Here is a 16,701-nt window from a genome sequence, read left to right as displayed (position 1 = left end):
GCACTCAAAAACATATTAGTTTTAGAAATATCACCCCAGTAATATGGAAAAAGAGAAGACAAATTAAAATTGGATGAAGATTATATTTTAAATGTAATCTTCAGTCTTAACCTCCTGTGATGTTTCTGTTCAGTTTGCACATGGATTTCTCTAGTTTTCCTTCCACATCCCAAAGAGGTGTGGATTAGTAGATTAATTGGCCACTGGAAGTTGTCCCCAGTGTTTAGCTGAGTTGTAGAATCGGTGGGGGAGCTGATGGGAACATGGGGAAAAGAAAATGGGATCAGTGTTAGGTTTGTGTAGATGGGTGCTTTAAGGTTGGGTTCGACTCACTGGATAAAAGGGCCTGCTTCTGTGCTGAAGGACTCCATGAATAAGTCCATGAACAAGAACTCCATGAATAAGTCAAAAGCACTACAAAAGTGGAGCTACAATAGGCTGAATAACCATTCATGTTTAGGTATAAATAAAATCAAATTCTGAAGTTGCTTTTAAGTAACAGAAACACGAGTAGGTTAATCAGTTACTCAAACCTGCTTTACCACTCAATGCCCCAAGCTAATAAATAAACGATCTTGAAGAAAGACAACAAAAGCTTAGAATCAAACTGAGTGTGTCAGATAAGAATACTGTATGTCCCGATCAGTCCTTTACCAAACAGTCATTCAGTTTTCATAGCTCTAGTTAATAGCTATGTTTTCATACCACATACAGGTGAGTTCAAGATAAACTTTTAAAGAAAAATTCCTCTGTCCAATTAGGAGGAAATTTCGCAACAGTTCACTCTAATCTTTCACTCTAATTTTTTTTTGGAGCGGCAATTGTGAGAGTGGGCCAGTGTAGGAGTGGGAATCTGAGGCTTTGGCTCAAGAGGCACGGGTGAGTAGCAGGTAAAAAACTGGTAAGGATTTTTATAGTAGTTAAATAAAAAGACATCAAATTATAACTAAGTAAATAAAGCAGGGATGCAGGATCAAGTGATGTGTTGTAGCTGCAGGATGTGGGAGCTGGTGGACCCCATTGTGGTTCTTGGTGACCACATCTGCAGCAAGTGTTGGTTGCTCGAGGAACTCAGGCTCAAAGTTGATGACCTGGAATCTGAGCTTCAAACCCTGCAACGCATCAGGGAGGGGGAGAGTTACCTGGATGCTGTGTTTCAGGAGGCAGTCACACCCATTAGATTAACTACTACAAATTCGGTCTGTGGTCAGGGACAAGAAGGTGTGACTATGAGTGAGGCAGGTATGGGGATTCAAGAACTAGTGCTGGAGGAGCCTCTGCCCTTGAGCTTGTCCAACAGGTCTGAGATTCTTGCTCCGTGCGGATGAGAGTGGAGGCTGTAGGAAGGATGAGCAACCAAACAGTGGCGCTGTGGTTCAGGGAGCCATTCAAGAGGGGGTAGAGAAGAGTGACTGGGGATAGTATAGTCAAGGGGATAGACACAATCCTCTGTCGCAAGGATCAAGAGACCCGAAGGCCTGGTGCCCGGGTTTGGGACATCTCAGCTGACCTGCAGTGGAATTTGGAATGAGAGGGGAAAGATCCACTTGTCATGGTCCATGTGGGTACCAACGATGCAGGTAGAACAAGGGAAAGAGGTTCTGCTGAATTTGAGCAGCTAGGGACTAAATTAAAAAGTAGAACCAAAAAGGTAATAATCTCTGGATTGCTACCTGAACCACGTGCAAATTGGCACAGGGTCAATAAGATCAGAGAGTTAAATGCATAGCCCAAAGATTGGTGTGGGTTTGAATTCGTGGGACATTGGCACCATTATTGGAGAAGAAGGGAGCTGTTCCGATGGGACAGGCTCCACCCAAACCATGCTGGGACCAGGGTCTTGGCAAATCGCATAACTAGGGCAGTAGATAGGGCTTCAAACTAAATAGTAGGGGGACGAGTTCAACCAATTTAAGAAGTACGGATGAAGTAAAAGGCAAGGAGAGTGTAGGCGAGGTTACTGAAGTCTCCAGAATAAAGAATAAGACAGAAAGTTTAGAAAGGGATAAGAATTTAACTTCAGGCAACATGGCAACAAATTTGAGAAGAAGGGTGGTGAATACAGTACTGAAGGTGTTATATTTGAATGCACGCAGTATACGAAATAAGGTAGATGAGCTCATAGCGCAGTTAGAAATTGGCAGATATCACATTGTGGCATCACAGAGTCATGGTTGAAAGAACATCACAGCTGGGAGCTTAACATCCAAGGGTACACATCCTATCGAAAAGACAGGCAGGTGGGCAGAGGGGGTGGGTGGCTCTGCTAGTAAAAAAAAATGAAATCAAATCCTTAGCAAGAAGTGACATAGGATCAGAAGATGTAGAATCCTTGTAGGTAGAGTTAAGAAACTGCAAGAGTAAAAAGACCCTGATGGGAATTATATACAGGCCTCTGAATAGTAGCCTGGATATGGGGTACCAATTACAACATGAGATAGAAAAAGCATGTAAAAAGGGCAATGTTACGGTGGTCATGGGGGATTTCAATAAGCAGGTAGATTGGGAAAATCAGGTTGGCACTGGATTCCAAGAGAAAGAATTTGCAGAATGCCTACAAGATGGATTTTTAGAGCAGCTTGTGGTCGAGCCCACCAGGGAAAAGGCAATTCTGGATTTGGCGTTGTGTAATTAACTAGATTTGATTAGGGAGATTGAGGTAAAGGAACCCTTAGGAGGCAGTGATCATAATATGATAGAATTCACCCTGCAGTTTGAGAGGGAGAAGCTAAAATCAGATGTATCAATATTAAAGCTGAGTAAAGGTTACTACGGAGTCATGAGAGATGAGCTGGCCAAAAGTTGATTGAAAGGGGACCCTAGCAGGGATGATGGTGGAGCAGCAGTGGCAGGAGTTTCTGGGAGTAATTCAGAAGATGCAGGATCACTTCATCCCAAAGAAGCAGCAGCATTCTAAATGGAGGATAAAGCAACCGTGGCTGACAAGGGAAGTCAAAGACAGCATAAAATCAAAAGAGAGGGCATACAATATTGCAAAAATTATTGGGAAGCTCGAGTATTGAGAAGCTTTTAAAAACCAACAGAAGGCAAATAAAAAAGCAATAAGGGAAGCAAAGATGAAATATGAAGGTAAGCTGGTCAATAATATAAAAGAGGATACCAGAAGTTTTTTCAGATATATAAAGAGTAAAAGGGAGGCAAGAATGGACATCCGACTGCTGGAAAATGACGCTGGAGAGATAGTAATGGGGAACAAAGAAATGGCGGATGAACTGAATAAGTATTTTGAGTCAGTCTTCACTGTGGAAGACACCAGCAACATGCCACAAATTTGAGAAAGTCAGGGGGCAGAAGTGAGTGTAGTCACTATCACTAAGGACAAGGTGCTTGGGAAACTGAAAGATCTGAAGGTAGATAAATCACCTCGACCGGATGGACCACACCCCAGGGTTCTGAAAGAGGTAGCTGAAGAGATCGTGGAGGCATTAGTAGTGATCTTTAAAGAATCACTAGAGTTAGGAATGGTTCTGCAAATGTTATTCCACTTTAAGAAGGGAGGGAGGCAAAAGACAGGAAATTATAGGCCAGTTAGCCTGACTTCAGTGGTTGATAAGATGTTAGAGTCCATTATTAAGGATGAGGTTTCAGGGTACTTGCAAGCTCATGATAAAATAGGCCAAAGTCAGCATGGTTTCCTTAAGGGGAGATCTTGCCTGACAAATCTGTTGGAATTCTTTGAGGAAGTAAGAGGCAGGATAGACAAAGGAGAGTCAGTGGATGTTGTTTACATGGATTTTCAGAAGCCTTTGACAAGGTGCTGCACATGAGGCTGCTAAACAAGATAGGAGCCCATGGTATTACAGGAAAGGTACTAGCATGGATAGAAGATTGGCTGACTGGCAGAAGCCAGAGAGTGGGAATAAAGGGGGCCTTTTCTGGTTGGCTGCCGGTGACTAGTTGTGTTCCGCAGGGGTCGGTGTTGGGTCTGTTACTTTTCACGTTATATGTTAATGATCTGGATGACGGAATTGAGGGCTTTGTGGCCAAGTTTGCGGATGATACAAAGGTAGATGGAAGGGCAGGTAGTATTGAGGAAGCAGGAAGCCTGCAGAAGGACTAGGACAGGTTGGGAGAATGAGCAAAGAAGTGGCAGGTGGAATACAGCGTAGGGAAGTGTACGGCCATGCACTTTGGTAGAAAGAATAAAGGCGTACACTATTTTCTAAACGGAAAGTGAATTCAGAAATCAGAGGTGCAAAGGGACCAAAGGTTAACTTGCAGGTTGAGTCAGTAGTAAGGAAGGTAAATGCAACGTTAGCATTCATTTCAAGAGGACTAGAATATAAAAGCAAGGATGTAATGCTGAGGCTTTATAATGCGTTGATCAGAACACATTTGGAGTATTGTGAGCAGTTTTGGGCCCCATATCTAAGGAAGGATGCACTGGCATTGGAGAGGGTCCAGAGGAGGTTTACAAGAATGATCCGGGAAATGAAAAGGTTAACGTATGAGGAGCATTTGATGTCTCTGGACCTGTACTCACTGGAGTTTAGAAGGATGAGGGGGGATCTCATTGAAACCTACCAAATATTGAAAGGCCTGAATAGGGTGGGCATGGAGAGGATGTTCACAGTAGTGGGAGAGTCTAGGACCAGAGGGCACAGCCTCAGAATAAAAGGACGTCCCTTCAGAACAGAGATGAGGAGGTATTTCTTTAGCCAGAGGGTGGTGAATCTGTGGAATTCATTGCCACAGACGGCTGTGGAGACCAAGTCATTGTGTATATTTAAAGCGGAGGGTGATAGGTTCTTGATTCGTAAGGGCATCAAAGGTTATGGGGAGATGGCAGGACAATGGGGTTGAGTGGGAACAGTAAATCAGCCATGATCGAATGGCGGAGCAGAATCGAAGGGCTGAATGGCCTAATTCTGCTCCTATGTCTTATGGTCTCAATCTAAATTTTAAGTGCAAGTTAGCAGACGTACGGCTTAGCTTTATGACAGTCATGAATCACCAACGGGCTGATGGGAAATTGGACTTGCTCGAATGAGATTGCCTAAAAAAAAGTCACCAAGAATAATTTCACCTCCATTTAAAGTTTAAAAACACGCCATACATCGAAGATGAACACAGTCCATATAGAGACATGGAAGTTACATTTCCATAGCAATTGTCACAAGCACATAAATCACATTTTACAGAATGAAGTATAGCCATTGTTGTTATGCAGGGAAACAGAGACCCAATAGGCATCCAGCAAGATCTCACAAACAATGCAGAAACAAAGCTAAATGCGTATTAGTCATGTTGGTTGAGGCATAAATATTTCCCCACACACCAGGTAACTCCATGGTCTGCCTTATAGGAGCAGTGTGCACTCTGTGCACAAACAACAGAAAACATCATACCTCTTCTTCCACCATTGCTCTCCTCTGTGCAGACCAGGTGTAGTCTGGATAGTGTGCTATGCTTGTAGCACTACCAAAATCACAGATCTTGATGGTGCCTTGGTGACTGACCAAGAGGTTTTCAACCTGTATTGGAGATAAACCATCCAACAAAATTAGGATAAGGAAACTCCTTGGGCTGGACCTTCATTTACACAGCTACAAACAAAGCAGCTTTCCACTGTTGACTTAATCCTGAGTAAAACATCCCCAAATGCCATCAGCAATTGTGCAGCACGCAACATCTGTCTGTAGTGAGAGTCTCAACCTCACAAGTGTGAAAAACAACAAATCTTATTTAATCACAGGTTTCAATAACTCCTTTTAGATTAAGACCACATTACCTACAGGGCCAACACTCAAACATTGTCCTGACTGAGATCTGTGATTTCCTATGACTTTCACATGTGCCTAAACTGCTTACCTGTGAATAGGGTCACCTTCATTCACACCCTCCTCACCTCAGGACCATTGCCAGCTACTGACTTCTACCACCTCTCAGTTTGCTGCTCACTGCTGCATTGTCTCTACAGCCTTCAACCTACAGAGGCAGGCAGAGAGTTGTTTGCATTGCAGTCCTCACAGGCTTTCTTGCCCTCCCGGACAATCTCCTGCCAAGAGTGCCAAACTGTAGAAATGGAGGATTTCTGTGGCCCCTTTGCACAAAGAACATGCTTCCTGTGGATATTGTTATTCACCAACTAGTCCACGTCCCTATGCCCCCCTTGGGAACATTCTCCGACTCCCACCCCTCCCCTCTCATCAGTTCAGCAACCATTTCCTGTTGGTGGAAGACTATTGCTTATATTGTGGTATAAGACCATAAGATATAGGAGCAGAATTAGGCCATTCGGCCCATCGAGTCTGCTCCGCCATTCAATCATGACTGATTTTTTTTTAAACCACATTCTCCCGCCATCCCTTTAAGAACTGACTGCAAAAATTGGACATGCCAAAATTGCAAGATCTTGCGACACATCGATAGGGAATGCATGTTCCAGTTTCAGCATGGTATTACACAGGGAAACCCAACTACGTTGTTCTATAAACATTGCAAACTTAAATTCTTGCTCTTTATGTGAGTTTCACAATCAGGGTGACCTGCCATGTTGTTTTAATGCCAAAAATAACAACTTGGCACATTTTCTCCAAATTGAAAACAAATCTTCATACTTGGTGCAATTTTCTCCCAAAACGAATAGGTAGTGTGGGATGGGATACCAAGAAAGAGTGAATTTTATATAAGCATTATCTGTCCAAAGGGGTTTCAGAAAAGGGGTGTAGAATTTCCATGAAAGCTTCTCAATCTCCAATAATGACTTTCAACAGAAGCCCAGAGAACTAGCAGAAATGCCCAAAAGTATTTCAGAAAATGTTGCTATTTTAGTAGAAACCCCTCTACCAAACAAAGCATCGGTTCCTGAGAAAATGCTCTCCTGTCATACCATGAAATAGCAAAGAACAGATTTGAGACAGGAACACTGTAAATAAAAAAGGAAAAGTAATCTTAAATTGCAAATGATTATTTTTAGGTGAGTAACAAGATAAAAGACATTGGCTTGCAGACTGCTTTTCCAAGCCAATTCAAATAAATGTTCCAAATAGTGAATTTATTGTTTCATTTGTGTATTACTTCCATTACTATAAACAAAAAGAAAATGTTTACTTTTTCTGCATTCTTTGTGATATTTGGGAAAAAGGATCTCCCAGGACTGTGTCTATACTTGCAGGGCTTCTCCTGACCAAAAAGTCTGAAAAACAAGACAAATAAAAATTCAAGCCCTCTAAGTCCTGGTTCAACTTGTGCACAAATTATGATCATGATGTGGGATTGAAGACAAGGACCTAATTACAAGCTGGAAAGGGTGCAAAAAAGATTCGTAAGGATATTACTGGGATTGGCAGGCTTAAATTATAAGGAGAGGCAGGATAAACTGGGGCTTTTTCCCTGGAGTGTCAGAGGCTGAGGTGTGACCTTATAGAGGAATACAAAATCATGAGGGGCATAGATAAGGTGGTTGGTTACAGTCTTTTTTCTAGGGTAGGGATGTCTAAAACTAAAGGACACAGATTTGAGGTGAGGGGGGAAAGATTTAAAAGGGTCCTGAGGTACAACCTTTTCACACAGAGGGTGGTGGGGATATGGAACAAGCTGCAAGAGGAAGCTGTAGAGGCAGGTACAATTATGATGTTTAAGAGACATTTGGACAGGTTCATGGATAGGAAAGGGTTAGAGGGATATGGGCCAAATGCAGGCAAATGGGACCAGTTTGGATAGACATCTTGGTCAGCATGGACGAGTTGGGCCGAAGAGCCTGTTTCCATGTTGTATATCTAAATGACTCTATAAAAAGGCAGAATAATCTTAGGAGATACATAAATTACTGATATACTTTTAAACAAAAACTGAATACCATGGGAAGTGCACTAGTTCCCTACGTAATTGACACAGTGAATAATCAGGGTTATGAATAGTAATGAATTCCACACATCACATTCACGGAAACAAGTTACGTGGTTTAAGGAGTGTAAGAGAACCCACACATTTCAGCTTTGCCATGCCTATTTTCATATCTATTTACCAGCTTTCTTTTTCAAAGCATCCAAACTCTTTGCCTCAGCCCAAGTTCCACTTTCTTTCATTTACTGGGTAAAGAAATTTTGCCTCATTTTCTCACTAAACTTATCTAGTTATACATCTGGCCACCAAGTTTAAAACCACCAATTACAGAATTATTCTCGCCTTACCTAACCTGTGTAACCCAATCAAATTATGGAAATTTAAGTCTTCCTTCCCAAGAACAGCTTCTTATTCTTGAGTATCTTAGTCTCTCCTTTCTTATGCTATGTTTGTAAATTAAAATCAATGTAGTCTGACCAAATCCTTTTAAAGTGTTAACATAAGTTCAAAATATCTGAACATAATACCTCTAGAAATAAATCCCAGTGCTTTGCCCTCATTTTGCAAGTGACTTACTTATTTGTCTCCTTAAATCCCTTTGTTCCTCAGTTTTGGTTAATATCCAAAATGCAAGTGATCTTTCTATTTTTCTTATCCAAGTGTACCAGGTTGCATTTCCTTCAAAGATAATTTGTCACTTAACTCTCCATTCTGTGAGTTCTCTCATGTTTTCTTGGAGAATACTGAATTCTTTTGCAGTTTAATATCCGTTGCGAACTACTAGTTACAATATAGGGAAATAAGAATATTTTGAGTACTTATATGTTCAGATATATTTTTAACTATTTTCCATTCTCGAAACGTGATGTTACATTGAGAATAAATTTACTCAGTTGTAAAATGGTTGCTGATTATTATTTCTTTGGGAAGTTTGCAATATCATTCTGCAGAAGGTACAAACATATGCAGCTTTCCCTACTTTAAGAGGGTACTTAGATCTAGAGTTCCAAAATCAGCAGCTTATTGAGCACAAACCTGAAAATGAGAACATGAATAGAAACCGGAGAAGGCTATTCAGCCCACTGAGCCTGTTCTGCCATTAAGATCACAGCTAATCTTCTACCTTAGCCCTACTCTTTGCCCTGATTCCATCAATATCTAAAAATCTATTGATTTCGTTCTTGAATATACTCAATGGCCAAGCCCCTGAAGCCATCTTTTGCAGAGAATGCCGAAGATTCACCACCTTCTGAGTTCACCTCTCATTCATCTGAACTCTACAGTGTATAGAACAACAAACTTCTCCTCCCAAAATAAATCTGGTGACCTTCACTGCACTCCCTCCATCACAATTACGTTCTTCCTTAGGGACGAAGGCCAGCCCTGCAGGCAATATTCCAGATTCAGTCTCACCACTTCACATAGTTGAAGCAAGACGTCTCTACTCTTGTACTCAACTTCTCTTGCAATAAAAACACATTAGATTTGCCTTCCAAATTGCTTGCTGCACCTTCCCGTTAACTTTCAGGGATTCGTGAATGCCAGCAGCTTTCAACCTCTCAACAGTTAACAAAAAAATACTCAGCCTTAATATTTTTCTGTCCAAAATGAATAATCTCACACTTTATTCTGCCACTTCCTTGCCCATTCACTTAGCCTGTCAATACTATCCTGGAACCTCCTTGCACCCTCCTCACAGTCCATGCTGCCAACTAGTTTTGCCTCATCAGTGAAATATTACACTTGACCCCCTCATACAAATCATTCAATAGCTGGGGCCTCAGCAACAATATCTACAGCCAAGTCCTGGTCATAGCCTCCCGACCCCAAAATGACACGTTTATTCCTGCTCTTTTCTTTTCATTAACCAATCTTCAGTTAATGCCAGTAATATTATCCCGAAAAGAGCACTTAGTTAAACAGGAAGTACCAGCATAAATTCACAGGAAATAAGTTTAAATGACAGATAGTTAGCCAGGGACAAACGTTCCAGTCAATTCTATTTCTTTCAGATGGCCAACAAGTAAAATATATCCAAAAGTATGAACTGAGATTTCTCAATGGGAACTCACCTTTTGCCAGAAAATTAATACAGAGAATAAGCTTTTTCACCGTTTAAACTCTTTCAGCTTTTGTTTTCCACAAGCATTGTGACATTGGAGACAATACACATCAAACAATTCATGCACAATGTGTTCACCTACATATACAGAAAGCAAGAAATCCGACCCACAATATACCCGCATACAGTTACAATTCAAGCATTTTACATCATAGAAGCAGGCTTCCTTATAAAACAGCAAAAAACAACCCAATAAAATGGAATTGCACTTTGTAACAATGGTTGCAACCTTTCCAAAGAATCCAACAGCCTCAATTCATATGCACAAACCAGCAAATTTTCACAGAAAGACTCCACAAGATATTTTTACCAATGGATTGCAGAACTGAAAAGAAAAATATCTGTCCTCACCAAATCTAAAAATTGAAAAAGTCAACTTTTTTCTAGTTGTCACTAATCCACTGAACTATAATCTACGTTGTACAAAACTAACTTCAACAAATGATCTTGCACAATGCAAACTGCCAAAATAATACTGTGTCAGTAACTGCAACCAAACTCTACTATCTATATTGCTATTCACATGAAGCTTAGCTTCATGTAGACACCCAGAAGAGATGTAGAAAGTTAAACAATCATAAACAAGAAGACTTGACACTTTGCTTTAAATAAAAAGCAATTTCTTTTTCACAACCATAATGTCTAGTTCTGGAACTACAGGTAAGTGCAAAATTTTTTTTGCTTAGTCAGGTGTTTCTTACTTTCAGATCTCGATGAATGATTGGTGGTTTCTGTTTGTGCATGTGTTGTACTCCGCGACAGGTCTGATAAAAGATCTTGAGCACTGTATTACACGGGAGAGAGCCATTTGCTTCAGCTCTTTTTAAAAACTCCACCAACTGTCCTGGAAGCAGGAGGGAGAAAAAAAACAATTGTGCATAGATTCTAACTAAATTTTAACAAAAAAAGTTCTCTTTTTACCCAATCAAGCTAAACATCAACCAAAACAATCATCCACCTAGCACTAATCATCATGTGTTCATATGGTTTAGAACCTTACCTTTACATAGTTCTGTGAGTATAAGGTATTCTCCTTGTCCAGTATCAGATTCTTCTTTTCCTATGGAGGCTGCTGAACTAAACTGTACAATGTTAGGATGCCCTGAAAGTTTTTTCTGAAGTTGCTTTGTCAAGGAGAAGTATTAATAAATGTTCATACACCTTCATATTTTAATGTTGCTTACATATTGGTCACAAAGCATGTTGCATTGCTTCATGGAGACAGTAAACCTTTTATAAACACTTTGTACATGAGGAAAGTGCAACAACAAAGCACAAGTAAAACAACTCCTCATTGGGCGCAATCCATTTTGGCAAGCCGTCCCTACCAGCTTCAATAAACGTGCCCAAGTGTCAAGAAGTTTTGAGAAAACTGAATGTAGGACAAAAAGCATTTCAAAATGTAGCCAAAGAAGGAAGATTTATTTGATTAATTGTTACTAGGAATCACAAGAACAAAAATAATAGTGTTTAAAACCACCTGCTACAGTGACATTCATGGGGATGTTTATTGCCCTGAAGTGAGAGGACAGATTGGTAAATAGTTCTCAAAAACAACATTATAATTCCATGACCCAGTGAAACTGTGAAATACTAAACTTGTTATTTATTCTGTGTGGGTCAAGAGGAAGCAGTAAGTGTAAAGCTCTGAACAAAGCAAAATACACCCGCCCATTCAATCCATCAGATCATTTAACCCGTGTTTGTGGCTCACACAGATAAGTTTTCATCTCAATTCTGCCTTGGAGGAGCATTCTACCACCATCTACAACACTAACCAAAACTCAACTGGTCAATAACTCTATCAACCACTTCAAGTTAGCTATTTTAGGCTGCAAACTCCATCCTTAAGCCAGAGGGTATAACAAACAGCAGCTGAAGTATACTGGCTATTGGCTGCCTTAAGGAGCTTAAATTCAAACCATCACTGGTCTTCCTTCCCCTTCATGCTGCATACTTAATTCTGAATGATCACTACTTTTCTCACAACATCATAAGGAATAAGGTACTTTTGGAAAACAGATCCCTCCAGCTGAATAGATAATGCTCCGGTTTAAAAATAAACCAATAACTATCCATCCCTCCAGTTTCTGCCAGTAAACTTTGTATCGTTGAACTCACTTTTACAAATACTAACTCTACATTGTAGGAGTTTGGGGTAGTTGTGGGGGTTGGGCTGGTAGCAGTGAAACATTAGAAATGGTTATCTGGTCGGTAAAGTGCAGGTGCCATATGGCAATATCAACCCCATTACAGAATTCCAAGCCTCAGAATGCTCTGCACATTCCATTGGCAAGACGAAGTGTTGTAGCTACAGTGCTTTTTCTACTTTGAATATTAATAGTCAAAATTAAACATTTTAAAACAGGTCAATGAGTTTATTGTACTTTTAAAACTACATCTTTACAGAATTCTACAATGAACACCCTATGGAACCAACATTAGCCAGTTACTGTTTTTTTTTGGGGGGGCGGGTGGGGGAGACTGTTATAGATGCCACTCTTGCATATTAGTAATGAATTAAAAAATATCACATTTAATTGCGATCTTATTTCATTCATAGTAGCAGTCACTCTTGTTTAAATATACAATAGCAATCTTAATTCTACTCACAATCCGTTGTCTGGAGATAAATGTCTCTATTCAGTAAGTACGTCATAAAGGCATTTTCCTTTCAGTAACCCAGGCACAAAGATCAAAACCTGGAATAAAACTGTTTAAAAGCCTAGAAAAATTCTAGTTGCTAAAGACCATCTATTTTAAATACAAAACTTGGAAAAATCTTATCAAACATTTAGAAATATTAGAGAAAGCCCCACTAATCACTGCTGTGAGATATGTTACAAACTCACCCTGGAGTCTGTAGATAGGTTTGGACAGCATAACTGCTATATAGTTCAGTAATATAGGGGAAATGCCTAAATTTCCCCTGTATTATTGAATAAATGTAGTTCAGTGGTAAATGTGTATGAAATCTATATAACCCAATTAAACATCAATCCATGTCCCAAGAAGTAGTTTAAAGGCATGAAAACAAATCACACACAGTTACCAAACCACAAAACAAACATTAACCTGTAGTGCAATGGGATACTGTCATACAATGTCTTTACTGCCTCTAGACATAAAAATTCTAATTCTAAATCAAAAATCCATAACACCCAACATAAAGCAACACTAGAGGCTAATAACAAAAACAGAAACTGCTGTAAAAATTCAGCAGGTCAGACAGTACCTGTGAAAAGAGAAACTTTTCAGGTCAAAAACCATTTGTCAGAACTGGGTCAAAGTCAAAGTCCAGTTTATTATCATAGGCACTATGCACAGGTGCAATGAAAAACTTACTTGCAGCAGCATCACAGGCACATAGCATCATGTGAGCAGCATTCACAAGAAAAACATAAATTAAAAACATTTTTTTTACAGGAAAGAACACAATTAGAAAAAAAGTCCATTTTAGTACAAAGTGATCAAAGTGGTCATAGTGTTCATAATGAGAGAAAACAAGTTAGAGGCAAATGTGGTGTTTGGTCAGTGCCACCCCCTGCTCCTCAAACAAAACAGGGCGGTTAACTGCTAAAGTAACTTTAACAAGCACAGATAGGTATGTCACTGACATACAAGCTGCAACATGGGCTACTGCACATCCAAGAACAACACCAATTATTTCATAACATTTCCTTTAATTGCCTCAGGTGAACCACAAACATGATTTTTGCATGTTCATGTAAAAAGGTTGCTTACAGAATTACTATATATAGGCTTGGTAACATTTTACAAATAAGAACAATTCTCGCAAATTTGCTTGTTATTTTGGGCTTGTGTAAATGTGACAGTGAGAGAAAGAACATTTTAAAAAGTCCATTGTTTTGTGGGGGGGGGGGGGGGGGGGGGGGGAGGGGAGGGAATGTACAGTTATGTGGAAAGTTCAAACCTTTACTCTGTCAAATCCTTGGAAACAGTCTTATACTACTGCAGCAGTAAGCAAAGTGGAACATCTCCACAAAGTGGAGCATCTCCTCAGAGGAAAGAATGAAACTGCATCAAAGAACTGGCATGCATGAAGCACTCTTCACAGCCTCAAGACAGTCCAAAGTTGTTGTGATGCAAGCAAAAGGAGTGTCAACAGGCACATGGAAAAGCTACAAAATGCAATGAAGTAATGACCAGAGAAGCTCTTTTCACTATGTTTTGGGGGCAGACAGATCTCATCCCAATGTCTCACTTAAAGACAGAACACGACATAAGAATAAAAGTAGGCCCACTTAGCTGAGTAGCACTGAAGATGTATTGGAGGAAAATGTGGTCAACATTTCTGTACTGTCGAAAAGAAAAGGGGCAAATTGTTTTCTCTTTGGTAAGATCCATCTTGGCACTGCGGCAGGATGAATACCTGATTGGGGGATTTGGAAGTGACAGCATTGAGGAAATGAAGGTAGAATAGTGGTACTTTGATTCACAGTATTCCAATTCAGAGATAAGTCCTTCCACTGAGTCATGGCTGGAGCGTATCCTCTAGTTGACTTTCATAGCCCTTCTAATGATCAGTACAGTGCAGCAATGGAGACAACTTCTAAGAAACTGCTAGACTTATTCTCTTGCACAGAAGTAAGGTGGGGAGGGAAGAACAAACAAGGAAGAAAGTTTTCAAAGTTAACAATTGGAGCAAGACGCTGGAGTGAATGTTTTGTGTAATATTAAAGTCACAGAGCTTTCGAGCATGGAAATAGGTCCTTTGGCCCAACTCAGCTATGCTGACCAAGTTGTCTACCTGAGCTTGTCCCATTTGTCCACATTTGGCCCATATCCCTCCAAACCTTCCCTATCCATGTACCTAATATTGTTACACACACACACAGAGCAGGTACAAACTTAATACATCTTAATTTTTGTTGAGTAGAGAGTGAAGGTATTATCCCATTATCACACATGCATCAGCAACAATTAAGGTCATAGGATCATAAAGTTGTACAGCACAGAAAGTCTTCTGAATTAAACAATTAAGAACTTACAAACAATGGACTTCAAATGACTGAAAAGGATACCATAAAACAAACTTCCTGAATGATTGCTTTACTTTTCTCTTCCTCATTTGACAGAAGCCTCTGTAAAGCAAAATAAGATCATTTGAAATTTTAAGCACAATTATCTTTGACTTTTGTCTACACACATTGGTATTTGACTGACTTCCTGTAGATAAAACATTAACCGGCAAGAGTCATAACACCCACAATTTGATCAGCAAAACAGTGAGACAAGTTTATTTGCTAAATGTATCGTGTGTATTGCCATGTAAAATTGATGTCAATAGTCAGCATTTACACAGCACTTCTGCTGAAGGAGAACACCCCTAACATTGACCATGACCCATTAGGTGTGGCAACAAAAGCTCAACCGTTGGGATTGGTTTATACGAGGATTTTTGAAGGGGAAAGGGAGATGTAAAGGTTGAGAAGGTAAATAACAAAATTACAGAATTTATGGTTTAGACTTTGAAAAGAATGGTCATCATTGGTGCAGCAAAAAGCATGGGAACTTAGTAAGAGGCTATTGTTGCGGGAACAGTGATAAGAAGTGAGCCCATGTACATTAAAGTGGAATATTAAGGAAATGGAGGGTGGAATTTTTGAAGCCTGCCAGAAGAGCACTGGAATCATTGAGAATGAGGATAACAGAAGCATAGATGGCAGAGCATTTCATCAACTGAGGGCCTGAATACACAAGCAGTGATGGATGAGGTTGCAGAGGTGGAGATGAAATATCATAATCCTGCAAAGTAAATGGGTCAGTGCTTGGCTCAGGACAGATAACATGTTGTGATTGTAAACAGTCCGGGGAGTGACCAGGGAATTGATGGACAGAGTACGGAGCTCGCTGCAGGAATTAAATACTACAAGCCTCAATCTTTGTACAACTGAAGAAAATTGTGGTTAAATCAGGAGTGGATTCTGGAAGAGGGGGCTGGCAACAGAAAGGTCAAGAATGACATTGATGATGTTGGGTCTGACAGCATATTTTCAGGTGATGGGGGAGCCCAAAGGATAGAGGTATGGGAAACTCCAGGGCTAAAAGTGAGGGGCAGAAAGCAAAACCATTGTGAAAGATTTTCTGGCAACAACTGGATAAACTGGAGTGGAATCAAACGAGCAATGCCATTTAGCAGGACAATGGAAAGGTATTGGGAGGAGGATGGTGTGGTCAACCAAGTCAATGGTTGCAAAAGGTTATGAAGATTAGAATTATTAGTCCACTGTCATCACAGTATGAATATGTAATTTTGCTATTGAAATGTTATGGTCAGGCTGGATAGTTGAACAAAGAGCTACAAGAAAGATGCGAAAAATGGGTGTGGATGACGATATAAAATTAGGATTAGACCACATCGTCCTCAAACTCACCCCATCACTGAATAACATCATGGCTGATCTGTTCATGGCCTCAGCCCCACTTTCCCAGTCAATCCCTTTAACTCTCGATTCTCCTATTGTCCAAAGATCTTTCCCAGTATTAAATATACTGAATAACTCAGCATCCACATTTCAGTTGTAGAAGATTCCAAAGATTCACATTTGTCAAAAAAGAAATTCCACTTCTTTCCATTCTTAAATGGATCTGAGACTATGTCCCATAGACTCTCTCATCAAGTCCTTCCTGAATGATATATGTTTCAACAAGATCACCTCTCATTCTTCCATACACCAGATAGCACAGTCCCAATTTACTTCAAAACTTTCAAGATTAAATATGTAAATTGTGAGGTTATACTCAAC

General features: G+C 40.0%; 1 protein-coding gene across 1 annotated transcript in view; it reads right to left on the bottom strand.

Annotated features, from left to right (window-relative positions):
- The window catches only part of gak (cyclin G associated kinase), an 87,330-nt gene that overhangs the window by 63,822 nt on the left and 6,807 nt on the right, over nt 1–16,701 (bottom strand). Inside the window, 4 exon segments of the mRNA XM_052019892.1 lie at nt 5,370–5,495; nt 10,633–10,775; nt 10,932–11,046; nt 14,977–15,036. Of these exon segments, the coding sequence (XP_051875852.1) occupies nt 5,370–5,495; nt 10,633–10,775; nt 10,932–11,046; nt 14,977–15,036 (444 nt within the window).

This window comes from Pristis pectinata, chromosome 7, assembly GCF_009764475.1.
Source record: "Pristis pectinata isolate sPriPec2 chromosome 7, sPriPec2.1.pri, whole genome shotgun sequence".
In the NCBI taxonomy this organism is placed as follows: domain Eukaryota; kingdom Metazoa; phylum Chordata; class Chondrichthyes; order Rhinopristiformes; family Pristidae; genus Pristis; species Pristis pectinata.
This window is presented reverse-complemented; position numbering and strand designations above follow the sequence as displayed.